General features: G+C 41.6%; 1 protein-coding gene across 2 annotated transcripts; it reads right to left on the reverse strand.

The window, feature by feature from the left end:
- Positions 1-115: 115 nt before the first annotated feature.
- rras2 (RAS related 2) lies at positions 116-27,729 on the reverse strand. 2 transcript variants are annotated; one of them, XM_023154707.3, is made up of 6 exons: positions 27,180-27,729; positions 5,479-5,566; positions 5,174-5,276; positions 3,491-3,599; positions 2,703-2,821; positions 116-2,181 (listed from the first exon to the last, which is right to left on the reverse strand). In XM_023154707.3, the coding sequence occupies exons 1-6, from the start codon at positions 27,279-27,281 to the stop codon at positions 2,094-2,096; spliced, it is 609 nt and encodes a 202-aa protein (XP_023010475.2). In that variant the 5' UTR covers positions 27,282-27,729; the 3' UTR covers positions 116-2,093. The 2 variants fall into 2 exon arrangements, with proteins under 2 accessions (XP_023010475.2, XP_076739250.1); XM_076883135.1 differs by lacking the exon at positions 27,180-27,729 and adding an exon at positions 10,548-11,246.

Consider the following 27,729-nt stretch of genomic DNA (forward strand, 5'->3'; position numbering starts at 1 on the left):
GCATGCCAAAATGAAGTCCCCTGCAGATTAAAGGACAGTAATGCAGATCTGCAGTAAATAGTGAATTTTCAGTTCAATCTCATTTTTTAAAGCTAAAAAAAGATTCTCTACCCCCTCAGGCTCAATGACAGACTTTATTTTAGCACCAAAAGCTAGACACAGGGCAAAGGACACTGATGTTGAAGAGAAAAAACAAACAGTATGATTGGGGTTCACACTAGGTTTTGCAATAAGATGGGAGATTTCAGCAATTATAATAATCATTTGTATAATTTAAAGCTCCTCTGTAAAGTTTCCCAAACTCTCCTCCACTTGAACCGGCATTATTATACTCTGTGCTGGTAATGAACACCTCATAATAAATATACTCTCCATAACTAAGCCACATAAGATTTTTTTGAAAAAGCAACTAAAGAAAAAAAGCAAAAAAACCCTTCCTGGTCACATGTTTGTGACAAATCCAATTTTGCAATTTTGGGCCAACAGTCATCTTCAGTTTAAAATAATTGAGAGAATTAAATATTCTTCTTTACATATATACACAGCTGTGCTGTGAACATGTATTCACTTATAAACATATAAAAATACTTGTCAACTAGTCTGATAAGAAAATAATGTATAAAAGTAGAGTAGAAACATTTAATCAAGTCCGTTACTTCAATCGTCTAATTTTTGTGGTTTATATTACAAGATGATGAGTGAAAAACAAACTGCAGTACTCTGTTTGAATGCCTGAACAGAAGTACACAAGTGGGAGGGGAAGGCAGAACATTATACTGGGTATGTGGCGATGGCTGCTCCACAGGTGGCAGGTCCGTTGAGTTCATGTCCCACTGGAGATGGGTTGTCTTATGATGTGCATCTCAAAGCTTCCATTTGTCCTAATTTTCCAACTGGCAGACCATCGGGATGGGGGGGGGGGGGGAGGAAGCCGTGTTACAGAATAATTCAAAGACAAAGGGAACAAACACATTGCCACTGTGTTATTGGAATGGTGAAACAGTTATTTGATCTACATCATGGACTAAATGTTTGACAGAAAAGATGCTTTGCACTGGAATGATCTAGATTGAATGGAGCTCTGAAAGCTTGATTTGCAACAAAGGGATTTGCTAGCATTGCTCGTCAAAGGCTGAGTATAGAACGTAGTTTTCAGTGTTTTGAGCTGAAATCGGGTTAGTTTTCAAGGCTACACAAAGCGCTACCAGTTATTTTATTTCTACTGCTTCTTAGAAATGTGAAAAAAATATGTAGTATGTCCAATGCTGACCTAACCGCCACCTTCGAGGAAAGAAATTCAGACAGATTTGCTACTTTTTGACAAGTGTAGGATTTTTAACAATCCTTCAATCTGTAAGACTTAAAAAAAAAAATACAGTAGACACTTCATTTTTGACTAAAATGAAAGCAGAAACCACAAAAAAGATCAAGAATTCACTGCAAAATGCCAGAAACCTCTAATCTCATAATAGCTTTAAGGGCTATCATTATATTTATATACATACTTATATATTCAGTTCATATATGTAAAACCAAACTCAATCTCACACACTGTACTGTGGTGATTTAATAGGTCATTAGAAATACAAAATCACAACAAATGTCACATATGTACAGTAGCAGATTAGCACATGGGAGTAAAGGTGGATATGGCACAACATACACAAAGCTTCATAAGATAATCTCTCTGCTCTGGTCAGACACTGGAAACTAAAGAAAGTCATTAACATTCTGGATACATAGTTTTCATTCAATCTCGGTAGCAAGTACAAATGTCACTACAAGGCAAGAGAAGTCCTTCAGAGTACGAAACATTAATTTGTCAGGCTGATTTAGAAGGCAATGTTTAGTGTTGGGACTCTCGTGTGAATTAAGATTACTGCTGAAGGTAGAGTGGTGTTAAATTTTGGCATTGTCAGTTGTCCATAGCGATGTCCTGGGGACAGCAGTTCCTGGTCAAAGTATTTCAGAAAAGGCTGTCTGAAGTCATGCACGTGGAGAAGGCAGCGGTCAGTCATCCACTTAGGATGTGATGTCAGGCAGAGTGGGTGGGGTGGTAGAGTAGCTGCATGAGTTACAGTGATAAGGCCAACTCAGACAATCACACAGTGGCAGCCGCTCTTGTCTTTTTCTTTCCTTGTAGGTTCTGGCGACGGTGGACATTCCTGTTCTTGGAATTTCCTGGGAGTTGGAAGAGATAGAGCATAGCTATAAGGACCCAGCCAGAGATTGTGTGCTTAGTTTTAGCACTCCTTGTCAATAAATGAAGGAAATACTGTCCTATTGCTCCCTGCAGAATGCAGATACAGTTGTTTTATGCTAAAGCCTTCTGGAATATTTTCTAGGACTTTATACTTGAGTGGTGGGGAATTTATATTTTAAAATTCAAAGAATATAGACAGAAACAAAGAAATGTAACTCATCTGTTACAGCAACTGTTGACATAGCTTGTCCCTGTTTTTATAGTAATTTGCTAGGCAGGAAACAAAAGAGCTTAAGAAAAAAAAATGTTGCTCCTGTAAACATTCACCCTGAGATCCTGCAGTGTGTTTAACAGGGCACTCTGAGGATTAGACATATTATTTTTAAGCAATATGTGCAACATGCCTCAACACTAAAGCTTCCACACTGTTTACAGATACAACACAAAAGACTGACATGTGGACGATATGTAAAACAACACACTTTTACAAAGCACCTACCTGATTACTCTAACCAGCTCGTGGAAAGCCTGGTCTACGTTCATTCGTATTTTAGCTGAAGCCTCCATGTATGTGACCTTTAATTGTCTGGCCAGCTGCTGGCCCTCTTCCTGGGTTACCTGAGGCAAAAAGAAAGATGGTAATGATGACGTGAACCTTCAATGTAAACTGAAGTCCAGGAAGGATCATGCTCTACAATCCATCAACACAATCACTGTGTTTATAAAAACAATGTTATTACTTACTGAAAAGCTACAAATGTCATAATATTGTAAAATATCAAATATGTCTGTCACATACTTGCCTTTATTCTATGAGTATAGTGTGCAACATCGACCAGTTCCTTTTGCTGCTCTATCTGTATTAATCAAAGTTGCATTCACAGAGGACAATACCTGCTTTAACCGTGACTCCCTTTGGAGTCAAAAAGGAGTCACAGGTCAGCGATCAAGATTCTTGATTTATATCAAGATTCAAGATTCTTTTTCACCATTAGGGGGCGGTGTGGATTTACCGAAGGGAGCGAGGCCTGACTGCACACCAGCGGCTGAAAATTCATCATTTCATCACACTCCTGTTTCCATCCATCCTCCCCTCGACACCAGCCTTTCTGCAGCTTCTTTTATTCTTTCACTCACATCCTGTTGTATCTCAGCAGCTACGCTGCAGCTGCTGCGCTACCACTTTCAAGTATGCAAATGCAAAATCCTCCCGACTGGTTCGTATTATCTCTTCAGCTGATCAAACCGGGTACATGTGAGCCTGTCAGTGCAATCTGTTGGACTTACTTGTCTCTGTAGTTCCAGATCTGCTTTGTTTCCTACAAGGATCATAGGGAATTCGTCTCTGTCTTTCACTCGGAGAATCTGTCTTTGGAATTTGTAGATTTCTTCAAAGCTGTAAATCATAGTATGTGGTGTTAGGTCGTGTTCCCTAAACAAACAGGTTGTGCAATATCTTCTCACATATCGATGAATGCATTCATCTAAAAATGTACATGAGACAGACTTCAAAGCAAAAGGAATGTAGCTACAAATGCCCACCATTACCACACCCACGCGAACAGAACGATCACCCAGAGATAAGGGTCATCGGCAGCGTGCATGAGACAGAAAGGCTAAAACATGTCAGAATATAAAAAATGTCGAATGCATTTATTTAAGGCTCTCTTCTGCATGCTGACTTGACTGCTGAGCCACTACAATAAAGATAGCATGTGAGGGCTACATTTTTATTTTCTGTTGGGTTGAAACTAGCCCTAGTTTCAACCCAACAGAAAATAAAAATGTTAAAAAAAATAAGTAAAAAAAAGGAGGTGGGGGGCCAGAATGGAACAGTGCACCCAGGGCGGCGTTCCAGCATCGGGCCCACAGACAGCTTGGTGAGCACATAGTAAATCTGGAAGGACTTCACTAATATAAATGGAGGAAGGAAAGGCTGTTTACAACATAAACATTGGGAGGAGGCTGTGGGGGCAAGGGGAATGCAGCTCACTGCACTGCTGGGCAGGGACGCAGGCATGAAGAAGATGAGTAGAAACACAGAGATCACAGCATAAACTCTATAAAGTTTCACATAAAACACTATTTTATGTGGCGTAAGCTGCGACACATACTGAGAGACATAGAGACATACAGAGACATACTGATGTATCTGCATATTTTTATTACTTTTTTGCTTCTATTCAATAGTATTAGTGAAGAGAGGAAGCCTAGATGCTGCTATATGGCGTCAGTTGGCTTTTACTGAAACTGGTGGAGCCTGCCGTTTCTGAGATTATCTACATAAACAGGAGGAACACCCTTTATTCTTTTTAGTTTCACTATTGCAGTAGCCTGTCTTCATTTTCAAAAGATGAATTTGCTTGGCGCTGGCTTAAAAGTGATTTATGACACTTGTTTTTACCAAGGTGACCAAATAAATCTGGCATCCTTTAAATGTTGTTTAAAATCAGAACCAATTAGAAAGTGTGGACTAAAGTTTAAATTAAAGGTCCGTGACAGTGTTACTTTGACTCAGGGTGCTATGCACCGGGGTTTAACAAGTTAAAGGACTCTCTGTGCCTCAGAGTGTTGTTAGTACATACATACGTGCATGTTTCTACTGTATACATGATGGAATTCAGCAGGGATTGCTACGGGATTCTTGTCAACTCCCTTAAGCGTCAACTTGTATAATGCTCTCTGAGCCCATGCGCTATTGTTTCAGCAGGCTTTAAATAGAAAGCTAAGGTGAAGTCAAGAGAACAGGATAAGGGGGTAAGTGCGAAGAACAAAAGAATATGACAACAAGAGCAACAACAAGGTCCGGAAGTAAGAGCAACAAGTGAGAGTATCGGTGCAAGATTTATGGTTTTACTTTAGAGTCGGAGATAGAGGAGGAGCAGCGCACAAGCGTATGTTACTGTAAACAGAAATGTGCAAGGCGTGTGTGCGTGTGTGTGTTTGCACATGATGAAAACTGTCACTTACCTTCCTCTGTCAGTGACTGAGAAGACGAGCAGGAAGCCCTCCCCTGTCCTCATGTATTGTTCTCTCATGGCTCCAAACTCTTCCTGTCCAGCCGTGTCGAGGACTAGAGAGCATGAACATGTGCGTTGACAAAAAAAAAAGTACACACACACACACACACACACACACACAGGGTAGCTCACAGCAAAATAAACTTCTGAAATCAGTTCCTCAAGTGCAATAGACTTCAGGACAAAGGAGCTACGTGTGCGTCTTTGTACTTGCGTATTTGCACTGGTCGTGTTTATTCAGCAAAGTGCACTTACTGTCGAGCCTGGCCGGCCTTTCGTCGATCACACACTGCTTGGTATAAGAGTCTTCAATTGTCGGGTCATAGTCAGTGACAAAGTACGACTGTAGGAGGCAAAGAAAACGACAATAAAGGTGGATAATATTTTCTTTCTGCCTACTTCTTGTAACAAATGAAATAATGAATTTGTGAATGCATCCGAGGCCTGGAACTGCGTCGGGTTAGACATATCAACATTACATCCAACCTACAGTGCATTTACTTTGTTTCTCCATCTTTGTAGATTTCACATTAAAAACAAACATAAAATGAAATGAAGTGACGTTATTAGATGTTTTTTTGTGTACGTCTTTATACAAAAATGTGTTTATATTTCAACACCATTCATAAAGCATGTCCACAGCACGTTTAAAAATATAAAGTCTGAGTTAACTTTTTACCCTTTTGTTCCCTCCACTGTGTGCTTAAACGCTGCTGAAAAACGACTGTGTGCATTGATCAGGCGGCTTCAAAACTGCCCCTTCTGTTTGTCCTTTTGTTTTAGGTTTAAACACACTACAGTTCCACTGACCTCTACCTTTACTAGCATGCTGCACGCAGGAGGTAAGCACACCTGCACGAAAAAAAAAGCCGCTTAGGCTCTGACAGCAGCCTGCTTTTCACGCTAATATCTCATTTACAAGATGTTTCCTCCGTTACCGCTGTAGGCTTTGATTCTTTCACTCCGAGGCCAAAATCTGGTCTCTTAGTAACCTCAGCTGGAAGGGTGGGGCCAGGGCGGTGTTGGAGGTGGGGTGAGGCGGGGGGGTCGTGCATTTTTTACATTTTTCCCATGTTTTGTTGTTCTCGCTCTCCTCTGGGACTAGTTAAGCGGTGACAGCTGAGGGGAGTGCTCGGGGAATGTCAAACCAACACCCTAAAACGCAGCGCGATCACGAGGACATAAAAATCCAGACAAGTTTCCCTGTCATTCTAACAATAGGCCAAATTAAACTTTTACAGTTGCAGTGGCGTTGTTTGTGCCTGAAACTGTATGTTATTTTATGACTCACACACAATCCCACTTATTTTGGGGTTAGCTGGCAGCTGAGGAGACAGAGAGCTCTTGCTCTATGTGCTGTCAGTAGCACATCTCTGAGTAATACGGAGGCGGTTAACGCAACGTAATTTTCATTTGAGAGGGACTGAAACATTTTAGTCAATAAATATTAAGTGATGGTGGCACTGAAACTGCAAAAGCACATCACCACTTAAAGCTACGAGAAGCTCATATATGCTATCAAAACTCTTTTTAGCCTGTTGGATCATTTCTGCAGCTCCATCGCGGATGATCCATGAATATTGTATCTTGGGATGCTCAAATATATTCATGGGATCAAAATGTTTATGCCTTTAAGTCTCTGGTTGATACTGCATATAATCAGATTTCGTGCCTTCTATAGAGCCTTTCTTAGTCCTTAGTCAAGCTCTGTTTCAGTTATAGGGTACTTTATTTTTGTATTTATATATTTTTTGTCTCTTGCAGCTTTTTGCACATGCAGGTAATTTCTCCATCGCACGCTCCTGTCGTTGTGTAGCGTGGAAGCAAGACTGGCCTGTGTCACATCCGTTCACCGCTGTTCAATAATTCATCAGTATTACTGTGCATCCTAGAACTCGCTGCACACTGCAAACCTGCACTGACAGTGTGCCTTCAGACGACGAGACAGACAGAAAGCGAGAGAGAGAGAGAGGGAGAGGAAGGGGGTTAAGAAAAAAACCCCAACAACAAAAAAAAAATGCTGCTTATGTTTCTTGTCCCTGCCCACCACCACCTCTAGCACTCTCCCAGCTGTAGCTTCAGCATGTGACCTCGGCCTCACGTCAATCTCTTATTCCTATTCTGTCAACCTCGGGCTACGATGAGCATCGCTCTGCCCTGGCTGCTCCTCCCTTCTCCCTCCTCTGCGCGAGCAGGCGATGGAGATGCTGCACTCCACTCTGGCCGATTGTCTCATTGCCATTTCCCGTGATAGATGAGGCTGTTTTGCAGTGCCAGCAGCACCAGAGCCAGCACTAACAGGGCTGTAGCCCAGCCTGGCTGGCTTTCAGCTCGGCCACAGCAAAGCGATGGGCTAGGTGAGAAAGTGCAACATGACAGGAGGGCTACCAATAACTATATGACATGTGCCAGCATGAATCATGGGTAGTAATATGGCCTATAAATCCTCATGCTGGTCCACAACTTCATCAGCTGAAACAGGCTCCTTATAACGAAATGAATCTGCTGCATGTCGAGTACGAGAACAGCTGCAGGTTTTGGGAAACAGTAGCTCCCAGACGCTCACCACACACCACAAAGGTAGTATCCTTAAGGTGCTGATCGCCTCTCGGCTCTCTTTTACTTTTGTGTTTTAGCTGTCATATTGTATTTCATCTAAAAATGTTAAACCTACAGCTATGAGCACAACGCACAATTAATAAATTAACTGATAAGCAAAATACTTTTTCAAGAATGTAGGCAGATTATGACTTGACTAGACAGAAATGAAAAGACTAGACGGATTCAGATGAGGTCAAAAGCTTTGACATTAAAGATTTTCTGCAGCAACATTGCAAACCTGAGATAAAATACAGTATACCAGCTTGTGTAATAAATCTTTAATAAACCAGAACAGGACGTGTGTGTTTGCAAGATATGTATTAGGGAAGATAAGGCTGCTGGAGGCGGGCTACAAGACCATCGACAAGAAACTTGGTGAGAAGGTGACAACTGTTGCTGTGATTATTCAGAAATGGAAGAAATATAAAAATTCCATCAACTGATCTTGCCTCATGGGGGGAGGATGATCATGAGAAAGCTGGTGGATCAGCCCATAACTGATACATGTGAGGAAGTGGTAATGATCTGAAAGCAGCTGGGACCACAATCCCAAAGAACACCATTCGTGATACACTACAGCGCAACGGATGGAAATCTTTCTGCACCAGCAGGATATTTAGTTTGCTAGTGACCCAAAGAAAACCATCCCAAAGTCAAGCACAGAGGTGGAAACATTATGTTTTGGACTGTTTTTCTTTCTTTTGCTAAAGATACAGGACGACTGCAGCGCACTGAGGGGCTAATGGACGAGGCCATGCCGTGTAAAATCCCCCCCCCCTCAGTCAGAACACTGAAGATGGACCATCACTGAGTCCTCCAGTATGACAATAACCCAAACCATACTGCCAAGGCAAAAAAAAGCAGCGGCTAAAGAATAAGCACACCAGGATTCATGGAGTAGCCTCGCCAGTCTTCAAAGATCTCAGTCTTTTAGACAATTTGTGGAAGGAACTGAAGCTTCGAGCTGAGAAGCAGCAGCCAAGAAACCTAAAGGAACCTACTCAGTTTCTAACTTCTATGTAATCCTGTCTTTTGGGGGTTTTTTCTCTTTAGGATTTTTGGTTTATATTCTGTCTCTCCCCACTACAATGACATAAAAATTAGAGACTGCTCATTTCTTCGTAAGTGAGTAAACAAACAAATTCAGCAGAAGAACAAATAATTATTTCTCACATTATTAGCAGCATGGTTTGGTTTCACCTCCACTCAGCAGCAGGACAAAATTTTGGTTTATTTGACACAACTTATCAAATAAAGGTGCTAAAGCTTAACAATATGAAAGAAAACCAGCACAACAGTGAGCACACAACAACACACTGTATGACGAAAAAATAAATCCAGTCTAGTTTAGCTGTCGGTGGTAAGGTGGGTCAAGCCACACTCAGCCCTGGTCAGCTCCACAGGAAGGAAACTCCACCTCTGCAGCACGGAGCTGGCCCGGTCGAGCCTTCGAGTGGTGGTGATGTCACAGATGACATCTTACCCTACCCCGCCTTTCCAGCAAAGTCTGATCCTGTGGCTCAGTCCTCCTCCAGCATTCTAGCTATACATCCCAGCCACACACACAAAGCACATGTACGCTCACACCAGGAAATCATTAAAGGCCACGAGTGGAGGCCCAGTTGATGAGGCTCAGCAGCAGTGCGGCTTTGTGTGCTGAGGCCGTTCTGTATCTAGATGATTGTGAAACAAAGACAGATTGTTTTCTGGGCTGAAACTAAGAAGCTGTCATATAAAGGAGAAAGTCAAGGAAAGGGTTAAAAAAAAATAGGCTACAACAAGGGATTGATTTCTGATCTGCTTATTTTATGATCAATTTCTTTTGTTTGGGTGCCGGTGATGAATGGTTTTCAATGTTCTTAAAATGCCTTTTTCTACCATTTCATATTATATTTTTTCAAAACAATACATAATGTATAAAAAATGTTCAAACAAAGCAGGAAGAAGAGAATCAACAGATTCTTAAAAAGAAGAGGGGTTTTTTTGTTGTTGTTTTTTGCATAATTGACAAAAAAGAGAGAAAAAGAATCCAAGTCTTTGCGCAAATTCCTGTAGATTAATTATCCTTTCAGAAATCCAAGAAATGCAAAAAAACAGAAAAACATGATGCACTGATTCATTTAGACGCACGTCTTCCCCCCCTCTTTGCTACACGAGCCACGCACAAAAAAAAGCGCTAATTCAGCGTGTAGGTGCTTTGTCGTCTAAGCCACTTCATTGCTCAACACAGGAATAAAACACCAAAGCACCTGGTGAAGTTTGTGCTCTGTAACAAGTGAAGAAATAAAGCAATTAATCCCGACTGTTACGACTGCTGGCTGCCAGCGACGCAAGAATGGGTGATATGTGTAGGCGTGTAATCAGCATAGTGCTTGCATTATGCACCCACTTCCTCCCCACACAAACAGCTATGCTAACACTAAATATAGACCCTTTTCCATCTCACTCAGTTATCCTGCTTGTTTGGTTGTTTGGTTAGAGACGCCAATTTGACTGTTACCATCATTATCTACGCGGAACATAAAACCACTGATTCAGCAGCAGCAGAGATGAAACTGAGATTTTCTTTTTACTACATAATAAAAAACTTCATTAAAAAACAAAAACAAAAAAAACACCCACCCAATGTAGGTTACATGGTGCACCCGCTCACAAGACTGTCATAATGAGAGGGAATGCTGAGTTAAAACAAATAGTCATCAACACAGTTGGGAGTTAATTACCTTCTGCATATGGCTTAATGCCCAATGAGAATTCCCAGACCTCAGCTTTGAGAATCATCAGCCGTAGAGATTCTTTAATTAAAGAAAAAAATGTAGATTAAATACCATTAAATCTTGTTATTCTAGTCAGCATATGCAGATTTGCACTATTCCCCAAACTGCTCATTCCCCGCTCCAGCACACCGCAAGCCTACCACAAAATGTTCCCCAACTAAACATTTTACATTTTATAAGAAAACTATCTCTTGTGATATGTCTGGAATTGCGACCTTGCATGTAACAAACTGTTTATATCTTGAGCACGCCATTCTGTTTTTTGTTTTTTTTTGTCAACGTAGCTGGTTTTGAGTTCTTAATGCTCACTAGATCGTCACCCAAACGCCTGTTTTGTGCTCAATGAACGAAAAAGTAAAAAAAGAAAAGAAAAAAAAGAAAGAAAAAGAAAAATAGCTCTGCACGAAGAGGTGGGCGTGAAAATGAGCCGCTCGTGGTTTTTGTGCATTTTGCAGAATGAGCTGAAGGTGAGCAGCAAACCTCAGGACTTGTGCAAATCCAATTGAGCAAGCTTTGTCGATTCAGAGCATTTGTGACCACAATTTGAGTGAATGAAAACAGTTCTTATTCACACTGCAGGACTTTTGCCAAATGTATCAAAAGTGCTTGGCCCAGAAAAGCTATATGGCACGGTCAAGGGAAAGCTATAGCTCTCTTTACAGTGAGCGTTCAGCTTACTTCACAAAACTGACCCATGCTCTTTGTTTTGCTGACAGAGCAAGCACAAACTGCTAGATGGACTGAAATATCAGCAGCGAGGAGTAGAACAGGAGTGGTCGCTACATGAAGCGGGGGCGTGCCCCCCAGCTGACAGGTGAGACATGCCATTTGTAAGACTTGTTCGGTGGGCCGGAGCCAAGTTCAGCAATTTTGATTAAGAACACAAACCCCACGCCAGACAGACTGGAGCCTGCCAAGTTACAGTCTGAGACAGAATGTGTAGATCTGTTTCTGACAGCACATCATAGCCAGACATGGTAAATTCATACACTGTACATGCTAATGAAAGGCTTCAAAAAGGCAAAACAGCATAAATATTGGGGGGACTCAATCTGACGGTAAGCAAATACTTGATCAAGCAAGTCTCGTTTACCTCAAACCGGCAGGGCAACACTGCCGTCTAAGAAAAGAGAAATTTGACTGTGGGCATCACTTCCTGTCCGAAAAACCATGCAGGTTTAACCTTCTGTGGACCCTGTGCGAGCAGCTGTCTGCAATCAAATAGCCGCCATCAGTGTTTAATGTTAAACAGATGGAAATGAAGACCAATTCCTCTGCAATCTCTGCCCTGCCTGTCCCCCTCCGTTATCGCCTTTCTTTTCATGGTTCACAAAGTTTCACACAAGTGATACAAGAATTGCCGCGAGGAGCATTGTTCTGTCAAGTACCTGGGAGCGCCTGAAAAATAGGGTGGGAGGTGGGGGGGCGTTCAGAGCGAATGAAGAGGTTTGAGGGGGAGTAAGACTGTAAGCTACATGGAGAGGGAGAGCGAGAGAAAAAAGAGGGGGAGGGAAAGGCATTAACTTCCTGTGGAAACACCCACTTTTCCCATGAGCTCATACAAACCAGAAAGGTCACTTATTCAATACCTAATACACATGGAGAGAAAGAAAGCACACAATGTGTCCACTGGCTTAAAGGGCCACGGGGGAGCATTCTGTTATAGCTGGGAAAGCTTTAAGACCGTAAACAATGCTGCAGAGAAATACTCGAACATTAAAAAAAACAAAAAACCCAGTGCTGGTCATTTCCAAAAAGCCCTACACCCCTGCTATAAAGTAAGCCAAATAAGCATCCATAGTAATGTGACTTCCATTGAATGTTTACAGTTGGAGAATGCGGTCTGGGTACAGGCGCCAAACGTTGGCATGATGCCGAATTAAATGAACCCCTGCACATCACTCCTACAAGCGCTCTTCCTCCTAATGCGCAACAGATCAATAGTCTTTTTCCTTTAATCATTGCCTTGTCCTTAAATGCCAGCAGGCTAGTGAAGCCCCACCCCAACAGGCAAACCCTCGACATAACACACACATCTATCCAGCACTGTGACCTTACTGGAAATTCAGATTCACTTCACTTCAATTTTATTTATTTTATTTATACAAATCACGACAACAGTCGCCTGAAATTGTAAGGTAGACCCTACAATAATACATACAGAGAAAACCCAACAATTATATGAGCCCCTATGAGCAAGCACTTTGGCGAAAGTGGGAAGGAAAAACTCCCTTTTAACAGGAAGAAACCTCCGGCAGAACCAGGCTCAGGTTCTGCCAGAGTTCCCCATAGGCAACTGAAATGATGGCAAGAACGATAAAACGTAAGGTCAAAATAAAGCATATAACATTGATTTTGTCTTTAATGGTGGTTCTTTTATAATTAGATCAGAAATATTCTAAGAGAGAAACATTACACAACATAGAAATTTACAGGTGACTCACGCTACAGTTGTCTAATGGCAAAAGTGGTGACTGTCCTGACCCATGACCTTAAACAATCATCACTCGAGCTGGGAAAGCTAGTAATGTCGTTGCGCTGATGTATGACAGTCTTATATGGGTGGTGGCAGACTCATGCACTTATTATTTTAGTAAAGATGTAGGTGAGTGTATCTCTTGTTCTTCTTTTTCAAAACTCCAAACAAGTTCCTCTTTAATCTTTTTCATGTACTGTAAAGTCTTTTATAGCCTTGGTTCTGTGGCCCTCCTATAATATTTGATTACTATTATTATTATTCCTATATTTGAGCGTGTGTGTTCGCCTCAAGGCACTTTATATTTAAAGGTAAAGACCCTACGATAATACAGAGAAAACCCCAACAGTTAGACGACCCCTATCAGCAAGCACTTGACAAGAGTAGGAAGGAAAAACTTCCTTTTAACTGAAGGAAACTTTTGGCAGAAGCATTCATTTTGAACTATAATTTAATTATTTCATGAAAATGCCTTTATTAATTCCGTACTGTGATATTGAAGTCCCAACTTTCCCACAAAAGTACAATAGTAGTGTTGGAATGATCACTAGTCTGAAACTTATTTAACGAGGTCAAAACAGTCCTTTGCAAATATTAACTTTACAACCTCTATGTGCAACTTAATACCTATTATAATTTCCCAATGGCCACACACTCCACAGCAAAGATATCCACAAAGTCTTCACAATTAAGGAGCACACATAAGAAAGTAAAATAAAACATAAAACACTGATTTTATTTTCAGAGAACTAGTTGAAGTCACTACAACCCAACATTTTGGTTCGACCTCCTACATTTTCAATAAGTACAACTATTTTTACTTTGACATGTTCATTGATTTTTATGTAGGTTTCTTTCCCTGCTTGGGTTATTCGCACTGTTTGACTCCTTCTTAACTAATTCTTGTTGTCATCGCCCAACAATGACTATTTTCATCCAAGTAGCCATTAATGAGGCATAAATGAACGCTACATTGATTTATTACAACTATTCTGGACGCATTGTTAGGATAAAACAAGTCAAGTAGGCTATGCGAGCTGAATGACCAGCCTGCACTCATGGCTTTAGATATGGGGACAGCACCCATGCAGAGAATAAAGCACAGGATAAATGTCCCACCAAGTAGGCCAACTCCTGGTGCAGTCAACCCCCTGCTCTCCTCTAACCTCTCTGGCATTAAGACTTCAATCACTCTGCTAAATATCAATGCGTGCCGGACTGAACACTTTTGAACCCGCTCAAAGACGCAGAATCAAAGCGGTGCCATTTAAAGGCCTTTTTTCTACCAGATCACTTGGCACAAAGCCACCTACTTGCTCTATAGTGGCTACACAGCACACTGTTTCTTTATCTCAGTTTCATAAGCCAATTCTCTTGAATAAGCAGGCGCGTGGCAGACGCATGTGTCGTTCAGAGACGTTCTAGGTGATCGTGCGATCTCACTAATGTTCCTTCTCCCTCTGCATTAAGCCAACCCTAAACCCTAAAGTCACTGTTCATCGACGCCGGTTTTCTCTTTTCGGCTTTTTGCTGTTTTGCTGGAGGGAACAGAAAATAAAAGGCTCAACCGAAAAATATCTAAAAAAGACACAGTGAGCCCCTTTGACTGTTTTGACATTTCTTCCGTAATGTCTTCTTTTGTGGAGGCTGGGGAAAAAACTAGACCCATGCGAGGTTGCCTCAAAACTTACAAACGAAATTGGAAAGATCTGATCATTTACAGGTGAAAGGTGCTGACATAAATGTGCTTGACATCATGCATTAAATGACAAAAGAGAATCCAAAAAAATCCTTTTTTTACGACTTAAAACTAAACAGTAATCACATAACAGTAATGAAGGTTATGATCTGTTTAGGCACAGACCCTCCTAGTTTAGGTACACACAAGCTATGTAATGATACACTGAGCGTGAGCCTTGCTGGTTACCCGACATGTAATACAGCTCCATGTTTACATATGTTCTTGCTTCACTCTGGGCTTTATTCAATTCTTCTTCCTCTGCTTGTGTTTGTGCAGAAGTAGCGCTGCACGCGTGCTCATCGACAAAGCGGCACTGTGACAACTCAGCGAGAGGACACCAGCTACCGCAGTGGCTACGAGGACAGAGAAACTACTGTGTGACTTTCAGAAACCCCACACAAAGTCATTCAGTGGAGTGCGTCTCGCAGTCTATGGTTCTCGGGAAAACCGTATGACTGACCAAATAATGGTAACGCTGATCAGTGATGTAAAATACACAGGCCGTAGTTTTATTTATAACTGAATGCTTATAGCTGACACACGATGCTACAATAAACATTTGTCTCTTATTATCTGCTTTAAAACAAGGCAGATACCTCTAAAACCCTTAACTGTACTGCATCTGAGTGTGTGTGTTGTCATCTTCTCCCTTTTCTCCCTACTGGGACAAGCGCTCAGTGTGTATTTCTGCAATGGTGTGCTCTGCTGCAGACCATAATTCCTAGCATGGGGTGATATGTCACAGGAAATGGGTCCACTGACTGGCATCATGTCAGACGCCGCAGCATTAGTGCCGTGTGCTTTTAAACCAGCAGCCCTACATCACAGGCAGCAGAAAAGTTATTACTCCAACAGGCGCCTTCTTATAAATAAGTCCTAATGGATCTGCGCTTCACCTTCTCCCGGTTCCTCTCTGTTGATCTTGTCACCCTGTTGTTGATTCTGACAAACACCATGTCAGAATCAACAATTGTGTATCTGACAATAACTTGTTATTTATTTATATATATATATATATATATATATATATATATATATATATATATATATAAATAAAAGGGTGCAAAATGTCAGGCAGTGTGACCACGATATATGCATGCACCTTTTTAGTCATTTATGTTGGTAACTCCTCCCACAGTGATTTTTTTCTTCTTTTTTTGTTCAACTGACACTGTATATATTCAAAGTGCCATCATTAAAATCGAAACGGCGGTTGTCTTTTTTGTGTGCAGGGGGCAGAGTGTCACATTCGTTAACTAGTCCCCCAAAGTCCAAAGAGGCTTGCCTGTGAGACAACAATGTTTTGGTTAGACATACTAAGCACGCTGTTTTTTACACAGCTGTTGACTTTGTGCGCACTGGTGTGTGCCAAATAAAAATTCGGGTTAGTCGACACCAACTGGTGTCACGCACACGGTCGCATACAGTTGCTGTGTGTCAGATCAGCGCAGCAGTCACACAACAGCTGCGTCGCAAACCAAATTCAGATATTCCTGAGTGTATCTACGCGCTTACCTGACGCTCTTGCATTTTATCAGTGGCAGAAAGAACACGAGGCCCAATTGGTCATTGTCGCAGACACATTTGGACAGTGAGTAGTGCTATACCGTCACCTGTTGAGGGGTTGTCTCATTCCGTGCCTCACCTCCCCCTGATGGACAGCAGGTGCCCCACAGGCTTCTGGACACTGTCTGCTCGAGATGTGCCAAATGTCCACCAGCTGCCTGGCAGGCAGTTCAGAGCACGGCATCAGCGACAAGCACACGGACATAAAAAGAACCATTCAGAGCGCTCTGTTGACTAAGGTTCAGAAAAATGTCCCCCTCACTTTTGGCAAACAACAAAAGACGCTTCAATTAGCCATGTAACTAGTCACGCCAATAATGAAATCAACACTGCTTACTATTTTAAAAGTCAGCAGAATTATCTGTAGCACCATTAATAAATATAAGCTTATCATAAAAAAGATGACTTACCTTTGAAATGCTAAATGTTAAAAGGTGTGGTGGAGTGGGATGCTAAAATAAGCAGCCTGCATGTTGGTTTCCCATAGCCAGAGCTGTTGTTATATGACTCTGAGATGTGAGACCTGATACTGTGAGTAGTTATTCTGAAACAGACAGATGTGTGAATACAGAACAATAGCCAAAAACAACACGGATGAACCCGCCGTCCTCTCTGTCTGTCTGACTATGTGAGGGGCTTCGACTAGAAAACAAGGGAGTATATTTCAATTTTTTTCCGCTATTAGAAGGACATCCAACAAAATATACATGGGTAACTGCATGTTCTGTAGAAAATTTAGGCTTGGACCAAACTGAAAAAGGAAAACTGCGATTTCTAGTTCCACATCATATCCGTCACTTGTTGGCTTTATACAATGATATTAAATTGCATGAAAAATAAGGAAAAATTCCGTTAACATCTTATGATATAAAGTTAAGAATGAATGTTGTCTTAATGATCTTCAGTACTGTAGAAATAAAACCTGGAAACGATGCAGCTTTTCAATCAATATGACAAACGCAAATGCAATTTTAAAAATGGTAATAAATCAAGGAAGTAAACAACTGAATTAGGGCTGTTCAATATAACGATTTATATCGGATGACAATTTTTTTTTGTTTTGATGGTCACTGTAGTGGCTATATTAATTTCCTAAAGTTCTCTCTTTCTCTTATATTTAATATAACCACATAACAGACGGACAAGCACCTGTTTTTATGCGTTGTTAGCAAAAACGACGATAAAACCATCCCGTATCCGCTTATTTTCCACATAAACCTTTCACAATAAAGCTCAAGATCCTGTTGAGACTTTTCAAAATAAACGGAACCCCGTGAAATAGTATGCAGAGTATTTACGGATGAGAAGCAAAAAAGAGCCGTCAGGTGCTAAAAAGTAAACCTTAGACTCAAACATTAGAACAGGCTTTTTCCCGCAGCACACCATATAATAAATACTTACAAAGAAAAAGGCGGCCATTGAAACTTATATCTAAAAATATATAGTTTCACGCATCGGTTAAAACACTCGACTCCAGGTACACGACGCCCAGCTGGAAACACTAGATTCACAGAATTTACAGAAAATGTTAAATTTTTGTAATTTATATTGTTATCGGGCGATAGATGTCTTATATCGGGATATGAGATTTTGGTCATATCGCACAGCCCTAAACTGAATACAGTTTGTAAATGAACAAAACTAGAATCACACCTTAGACGCACGAGCCTTTTTGTCATCATTACAAACTTGACATAAGGCTGCAGGTGGGTTCTGTTTGCTCAGATCTCTCAGCGTTAAAACTGTAAGCCTAACAAAGGAAACTAGCTTTGAGGTGAAATCTGAGACAATGTTCCGAGCGTTTACTCGCAAAGTCCATGGGGGTGGACATGGTTGCCAACATACCAACATTAGCTGTTTTTAAATGACTGTCATTTATGGCACTGCTGACGGTGATGATGTGTGAATGGCTCGTTGCACACGTCCTACGCCAGCTTGATGCCCGGCCTACAGACAGTGGAAATACTAATAATGTATTCTGCATGGAGAAGTTACTTTGTTCAGCCAAACTTTGCTCTGATTTCATATTTACACCCTGCAAATTACGCTGACGTGTTTTCTAACTCCTACTTGCTTTCATTATTAGTAATGATTAGTCAACAGTAATCATAGCTGTCACCTGCTTCATCCTACCCTCCTTGACTTTTTTGAACATTAAGCTGCATTTTTGGACTATTTGTCACTATATAGTGTAATTATCACCATTCAAAACAGCAAATTATCCTTTTTTTAACCATGAAATCATCATGCACTTGAAAGCTGGTTTGTCGTCCAGTACTTTTTAAATTCTTGAAGATATTCATAATAGATGTTGCCCTGACTGTAGTGGTGGAGTTAACAGACTAGACATCAGGACAGTGGCGCAAACTCAAGTGTGTCTTTATGGTAAGAGACTAGTCAGCGACCACCTGGAAACCTCTAACTGCTAGAGAAAAATATGAAGTCCACAACTGGTTGGCAATTGGTCACCTGTAGTTTGCATGGAAACCAGCAATTTGTTTGGAAACACTTGGCAACTAACCACTGAGCATAAGTAAAACCTTGGAAGAGTGTGACACAAACCGGAATGTTTGCCTTCAAAGGAAAAGCTTCAGGCAACACATTTCAAACAGCACAACTTTTACTTTGAAGTTGAACACTGTTTTCCACAGTTATGCCACCAGCAGATAAGTCACAAACTATGGAAAACCTTGGCAATCTGCTAGCAACAAAAGCAGTAGCAAGGTGGTTTTTGGTCCAGCATCATAAATCCTTTTTTTAGCTGGCCACTACCAGCAACCAACCAAGTGGTCAACAACTTTTCCCTAGCGACCTGTGGTGACCAGGTGTCACTAATTGTTCTCTAAGTCTGTGTGACATGGCAGTAACATCCTTGTGAGTAGGAAAAATTGGTTGCTCAGTGATTGCATTCAGTTTTTCATATTCGGCAACCAGCTGCAAGTAGTTACAGTGGCAAACTGGTTGCCCAGAGGTCAGATTGGCAAAATGTTTCCAAACAATCATGGTTCCTCTTGGATTGACAGCAACCATTATCAAACTTGCCAACAATTTGCAACGAGTCTGAATCAGTCTGTGCTGATGAGTGAAACTCATCTGCAATGCATCGCTTTGCAACTGGGGACTCGACTCAGGTGGTGGCAACCTGGTTGCATTCTATCTGCATGCCCATACCTAAATCAAGGTTTCTGGGTGCCTATGTCATTTTATAGTTAAACTGCCATTCTTAAATCACTTCCAGTCAAGGAATTTCTGTTTCAAATTTATAAGGTTCTGGCTGGACTCTGAATGGAAGTAGTTACTTTTAATGTAGCTTTCTCTGCACGCAGATGGCAACAAATTTGCGACTTTTGCATTTTTATCACAATCATTCACAGTTAGTTGCAGCTTTGTCCTGTCTTTCTCCCCTCAACCCAAATCTGTCGTGTCAGATGGCTGCCCTTCCCTGAACTTGTTTCTGACAGAAGTTTCTTCCTAGTTTTTCCTTCCCACTGTCGCACCAAGTGGTTGCTCATAGGGTTTGTCTAATTGTTGGGGTTTACCTTACAATATAAAGCAAACTGAGGCGTCTGTTGTTGTGATTTTGCATATAAAAAAAACTGAATTCAATCAAATTGACGTTAATCTTTATATTTTCACAAAAAGACTGCATATAATTGTCAACTTGACCTCATTCAATCACAAAATGAGAGAAGACTGAGTCCATCTTATTACCTTTTTATTGAAAAGGTAATAAGATGGTAACTGCACAACTCTGAAGTGACCATTTCAGAGGCAGCATCCACTGCGTACGGTAACAATAACTTTGGTCATGCTGCAGTCTCCAACCGCTGGTTTTCCTAATGTGACCATAACAGTAATTGCATGCTATTTTATGAATTACATTGTTGGAGTTTATGACTAATTCCCCCATAATTTCTCTTTTCTAATATGTATGTATGTATATAGCTCTTTTGTTAGTTTCTACATTAATGGGATTTATGGTTTGGTTCTTGCTTGTTGCTGCTACAGAGAGACAGACATACTGAGGGAGACGGAAAGAAGAACTGTGTTATCTGATCTCAAATCTGTGTTGCCTTTTGTAGAACATTTTAAATCACACCTTTGCCTCCAACTAAAAAATGTGTGCAAAACAGGTACTTCCAAATAGATACATTGAGCCGTTTAATACAGATTCGATCACTGACGCAACGTTTTTTCCCACATTATCGGCACAATGTAATATATTCTGTTGATTTCGTTTTACTGAGACCTTCAGCAGTGCTTCTTACGCAGATTTGCTCCGTTACTCTGACATTCAAGGCAACAAATGACTCAGGGTGTGACTGATCTCGGTTAGGTAAGAGAATGCTAGCATTTTTCTTGAACTCGCATCATATGTGCGGCCCTGAGACAAAGTTCTTCTTTGACTGAGCAGTAATTTGATGTCACACAATCAACGAGAACAGAGAAGCACTTTATAACAAACACATACTATATACAGAAGAAGCATGCAGAATGAGGAACCGCACTTTCCATTGAAGATAAGTGATGCCCATTGTTCGGGGATATCGATGTGTGGAACATGAGGACGTGGATTCCAGCCAGCATGTGTTAAAAAGATAAAGGCCACAAAAACCTGAGCTAGAGAAAACTGTAAACTATGTGTGTGACCCATGTATGTAAATGTACTCCTGTTATTGTTATTGTAACTGACAACAGATCTTTCCTGACAATAAAACAAAAGTGTATAAGTGCAAAAATAGAGGTTACTCCTATTGTTTTGCGCAATGCATTAATGACTGTGATGCCCATTTAATTTTTGCTGATTAACAGTGGTCTTCCTCCCTGGATAGTCATTAGGTTCTCATTAGCGTGGAGCAAAGGGAATGACCTACTAGTCTCTTGAGCTTTCCCAGATGGGTGGGAGTGTCTTTATGGATCCTGAACTTCTTCTCGTGTACATTCCTTTGGTGTGTTGCTAGGCATTTTGCCAGATACAGCTAAATTACCTCAGCAATGGGATTGCGTTCATCCCCTGCATTTAAAGTCTTACTTAGGGGATCTTGATGTTGAAATACTCATAGCAGCCTACGACACAAAGACAAATCGGACAGCACAAATCTGCAGCTTGACACTCAGCCATCGGTGAGCATCAGTAAAGATACAACAGTGCACTGCAACAACAACTGATGTTTCTCTGTGTCAAAGAACCTCTGGCATTCATGTGTACAGTTATGTTTTCTCTATACATTACAACATTTGTTCTTGCAGCGCTACAAAGGCACAAATGACATGATTTCCTGAATTCATACTTGGCTGGTCACATTAAAAAAAGCATTTATGAATTAACTGTATGCCTTACAGGTTATATCTGGATAGAGTTTAATATTCACTGAAGTGAGATACATTAAGAAGTATAATTAAGTATGTAGACTTGCATATTGTTTTCACATGAGTGAAGGAGAGCGGCAGTGCAGAATACAAATTGACCGCTTAAGATCAGCAAGGGATAGTGGATGAAGTTACACTGGAAAAACCTGAGCACATCTGGCTATGGTGCCATATTAGAATTGGTCCACTGTCCTTAAAAAACATGAAATCTGCCATCTTTACAGAACGACCCCAAGCAAGTGGAAAGTGTTAACAGAGAATTTGAGTGGAAAAGTGATAAAGACTGAGAATAACATAGCACCAAAAGATTCAAATACGGCAGAGAAGGTGGAAAGGAAACTGTTGCTTTAAACCCAGCAGTCTAAATCTTACTGGAACTCATAAACATGAAACAGGTATTGATGTGAGTGTAGCACTGAGCGCTTATAGTAATCTGACTCTCAGTAAGCCACCAGAATGACAACTACCCACTATTAATTTTTTTCTTTCCAGCCAGCTATGATATAGAGTGCACACCGCCTGCTGTTTACACAACACAAATATTGTCTGTTTGATTGATGATTCATAGACAAACAGGCTGTGAAACCGCTCGCAAAAACAGTAGGTCTATGGCAATTGTTTACAATTAAACTTCTGAGGGATAGTGCTGCATGAAATTTGAAGTCCATAATTTTCTGATAAATTTTCTTTTGCTAATATTTTATACACATTTCTATTTTGTTTTAAAAATAAGAGGCATCATCCGGAGGCTGGAGAAACAATTCCAACTTGTAGTGACTAAACGGTTGCCCAGACCTTCTGCATGTTGGACACTCATGACTACTTTTGATCGCAAGGAGACTGAACAGGTTGCAACATTCTTATGGCAGGTTTTAGTAATTCCCACCTCTAGCTTTGCTAACCAAGCTAGCAAGTTATCACAATCTTCTTCTGTTAATATGTCCACTTCAAGCTCCGAAATGGAGACTCCAGCAGCCAAAATGCCATCTCAAACCAGTGGGTGACATAAGATGACTCAATATTGAGTCTATGGTGAAAGTTACTGAGGGGCTTATTTGCTCTCACTGAGGCTCCACTCTGTGAGAAGCCAAGGTGTGACCACTCAATAGTGTTAAACAAACAGTTATTCTCCTCACCTACCCCCACACACACACATCTGCCACATCCTACACTTAAAATGAGTTTACTGTTATACTGGTCAGTTTTAGGAGAATGTTATACTTTCCCTGTATAAAGCACTTTTTTTTTTTTACTTTAATTAAGCAGTCAAAGAACTTTTTACCACAGCCAATGCAATCATGCACACATACAGCACTTTATTGCCTATAGATACTTCAATGTCTAGACTGGAGCAGCCGGGTATCAAACCGCTGACCTATCGATTTTTCAATTGATAAATGACCGCCTCTGCCTATGGAGGCATCCCAAAGTTCATAAAAGCAAAGCCGAGTGGAGTTTATTAGGAAAATTTCAAGCGGTCTTTGAAAAAGCAGACAGAAATAACTACTTGTCTGGTGTCTGCAGGTGTCCGTGTCTGCATCTGAAAGCAAATATAATCCTCAGCTTGCACGAGACATAACAAAAAGACATAAACTTCCTTATAAAAGAAAAAACACCAGTCAGAATATCCAGTGAATGGAGCTGTTTGCACTCATTGGTATGGTATTTGGCATATGACTAAGCCCTACAAAAAGCTACAAACCGCCCGTATTTAAAAATGGGCTGAGAGCATGCACTGTGTGGAAATACATAAAACAATCTCTCAAAACACACATTCACCAAAACATTGTTGCAAAGCCCAGACACCTGTGGCTGTTTCTGAAATGGCACCCTCCACATTTCTACTCAAACACTACTATTACAGCCATATCCTGCCTCCACATGCTCAACCAGGGCTGCTGCCCTCATAATCCAGCCTTTTTTTCCCCTACTGAGCTGCTACTTTTGGCAACATGTCTCTTGAAAGTTTTCATATCTGACTAATCAAATCCATTTTAGAAGTTATGAGAGATGCATGTAATGAGGGTGTGTATTAAAGAAACTGGAGAACACGTGCTTTAGCTGTAAATCCAGCTGAGGTCTACATAAATCCTCAGCTAATCTGTCTGGACTTGATCAGTCAGGATGTTTTGCTCTCATTTATGAATCTCCATGGCCAGGGGCTGCCATCATGCTAATATTAGCAAGCATGTGAGAAAACAACACCACGCTTCACCTCAACATTTCTAGAGCTGTCTCATGCTGGCGGCTTCTCTGGTAACCCAGAGTAAATTGAGAAGGGTTTCTAATATACCATTATTTCAGGCACAAAAAAGGCACAGACGCAACCCACATGCAGTGCTCACATGGCTAATGTGAGTCATCTTTTCCCTTACTTGGGATGCTTCCTGCCCCGCAGACGTCACATTAAACAACACGCAGTGTTCAACAACTTTTGTCAGATGACTCAATGTTATGTCATCCTAACGCTATTTCAACTTGAGTCTAATGCTTGGCATTAGGGTGGCCAGCAGCCAGGGACCTGCCACTCTTTGTTATTGCTAGCGACATCATCTTTCATGTTCTGACTCCCCAAAAAGTCTTTTATTTGAGCTGCTCGGGAACCTCAAGATCAACATTAGCTAATACACCTTAGGACTAGCAAGTGATTAAAATGTGCTCGCGGAATAAATATAAAAGCTGACATCAGATGATTGGCCACATTGACGAAGTGCTTTTAAAAATGCTACTGTGCTGGTGCATTGTGGTCACCCACAGCCACCCCAACACACGAACAACAACGATAAACATTTCAGCACACAAACAAAATTCTAAACTGTGATGCCACAAGAGGATGATCTAAATATATGGATCCAATGGAAGTAGATAACAAAATACCATAAATATCTCATTGTTACTGGTTTATTAGAAGTAGATCTTCTAGTCACAGTCTTAATCTGTCATGATCCCCAATCCTAACCATAACCCACTGCACTTTTCTAAAGAAATCCAAACTTTTTTTTTGTTCCCCAATTCCAAACACTTGAGGGAACAATTGTTTTTTGAAACCGTAGAACAACAAGTTCTGATAGTACAGGATGTGGGTCAGGGTTAGGGTTGGAGTTGTCACTGATGACGACTCTGACCTCAGAGGGTTACTGACAAGATAATAAATGACGTTAACCTGTTTCACCAGCAGCTGAGGCTAAAACTATGAGCAATATTTCATACCATGAAGGTGATTAAAAGCACATTAATGAGCAATGTAGGAAAAATCTATTAGTGGAAAAAGAGCGTTTGCTAAAGAGAAATCTAACCAAAGAAGGGTATTTGGGATATATTGAGACTTGAGACACTTGCAGTCACTTCATCGAGTATTTTATGTTTTTGGTAAAACACATAAAACTAAAATTAGTGCTAGTCAAAGTGACAACTAACACACACACACACACACACACACACACACACACACAAACGGACACGTGCACAGAATTCCAGTGATTCAGGAAGCAGGTCATGTTTTTCCATACAGAACTAGGAGGCCCTAAGAGCAGCAGTAGAGGGACTTCCTCTGCCAAAGGGCCAAATTCCACATGGTCCGTGACCATTAACCCATCCAGGCTGACTCAGACACCCTCCGACCCCTCCACCCCCACCCCACCACCACACACACACACACCCTCAAACTCACAACACTCAGCATAGTTCTGAGTATCGCCTCGACTTCACAATCAGCTGTCAGGTCCACCCCAACACAGCACAGCAGGCGACTTCTTGAAACCTCTGAAGAGTTTGTCAGTTCTCCCCTAACCCTACTATTTCTATCACCATCACGGCACAAGACATGCAAGCCGGCAGTAAGAAAAACACACACGGTGATTAACTGAAAAGGGGACATCCAAGCAAAATCCTCAGTCAGCAGTCAGTTAGCTGATTTGAAAATGAGTCTGTGAGACCTTAGAGAAAACTTTATTACTAAATCCAGGCCCACCTCGTGCATATATGAAGCACGTTTTAAACGATTATTACATATGACAAGCAAAACTACAAATGAGAAAATTCACAATGACATTATCAGCGTTATTCCAGTGGTGTTACCATAACATCTCAAGTGTTTCCACCCAGTTCAGGTCTATCTGATCCCTTCCTACTTGGTATGCAGTTAATGAGCTTTTTGAACCCTCATTAGGATACAACTCTCCCCCACCCACCCAACACACACATTTGCTCACAAGCTTCACAATCCACCCCCCCAACTATTGTCTGTCAGTGTGGAGACACACAGCTGCCTGCCTGTCTTGTCTCCTGCAATCCAGAGCAAGCATCAGTAACACAGTGACACCATGGTGGGGACACACACACACACAAGGCAAAGGGCAAAGAATGTCATCTCTTTCTTACAGTGTGTGTGTGTGTGTGTGTGTGTGTGTGTGTGTGTGTGTGTGTGTGTGTGTGTGTGTGTGTGTGTGTGTGTGTGTGTGTGTGTGTTTGGGCCCTCTCCTAAATGGCGATTATGAAAGCCTGGAAGGTCAGAGCAGTGTCTGCACTGTGCTGGAATGCAACCAGGCATTACAGGGAGGTAAACTGTTTACACGCCTTTTATATGTGACACCCAGCAAGTTTTCTTCAAGCAGGCTGCTGTAAAACTGATTAAGAGTGGTGGAAGCAACCTTTCATTTCTATAGATTATCTATATTAGTGCGCTTGCTTGCCTTTGGTTTCAGCTTGAAACGAGGTTAACCAGCAGACCTGGTGAGACTCTGCATCAGAGCACAAAAGTTAATCATCTCTCACTGGACATTTTGTGCAGCTGCTGCTTATTTTACAGTCACCCAACCTGAACGGATTTTCTCTGTCTAGTTCACATATTTCCAGTGAGATCTGGAGGATCCGTTTTGGTGGCACTTAAAAAGAACTCAAACGCACTTTTTCCTCTTGAGAGTGACACAGAGAGACACCAATGTACCAACGTTGTACAGCTTTTGCATCCTTCTATTTGAAGTATTACATTGTGTGGCTTGGTGGGCCAGTGCACCCCCTCTCAAAGAAAATCACAGGACTTCTAACAACTTAGCACGAACTCTAAATCCGCTGCTTTACTTTGTAGGGAAACTTAGGTACAAGAAAATAGGACAACTCTTTAAGCTCCAAAGACCCACTTTCCTTTCTCTTATGACTAGCGGCTGTACAAACTGCAAAGTGGAAGTGGTCCTCTCGGAAATCGTCGCGTTAAAGTGACAGACGTTTAATTCTCCAAAACCTCCCCATCCGTCCGACAGTCGCAGGCCTCGGCAAAGTAGTGAGGAAAAACAGACCCCGGTGTCCGTTTACGGACGGAACCCGTGTCCGGCCTCTCCCTCCTTGTTTGGCCGTGTTTTTTCGGGCGAGCGTGGAAATCAGAGCGAGGCTTACATTCGCTTCAACTGCAAGGTTTACCGCTACTGACCTGAATAAACTGGATAGTCAGGGCTGATTTCCCGACGCCACCTCCTCCGACCACAACCAGGCGATACTTCTCCTGCACCGAGCCGTCCTTCCAGCCTGCCATCGAGGACACCGCCGCCGCTGCCGCTGCCGAAACACCAGTGAAGCAGCAAACACCCACTTTTCCCCCTGTAAACTGAAGAGGCCCTCGTAGTTGGAGGCACCGGAACGCAGATACAGAGGCCAGCTACGTGCCGAAACAGTCTCGCCTGTGCAGCAGCCCCCCTTTCTCTTTTTATTTAGTTGTAGGGATGTAAACGAAGAGGGATCCCGATCGGAGCTACCACCGACTGTCCATACGCCTGACCGCGTTTCGGGCTCGCCAACACTGCACCGTTCAAGATGCTGATCCGATAGTTAAGAGTAATCAGCCAGGCTAATACTGATGTCTGACGCTAGGGGCTGTTTCTAGAGGCAGTCTGCAAACTGCTTCAACACCCTCCTGCACGCACACACACCGACGCAAGTAGACCTCAACCCACTCTGCAGCTCTGCCCTGACACTAATATCAT

This window comes from Maylandia zebra, linkage group LG1, assembly GCF_041146795.1.
Source record: "Maylandia zebra isolate NMK-2024a linkage group LG1, Mzebra_GT3a, whole genome shotgun sequence".
Taxonomy (NCBI): Eukaryota; Metazoa; Chordata; class Actinopteri; order Cichliformes; family Cichlidae; genus Maylandia; species Maylandia zebra.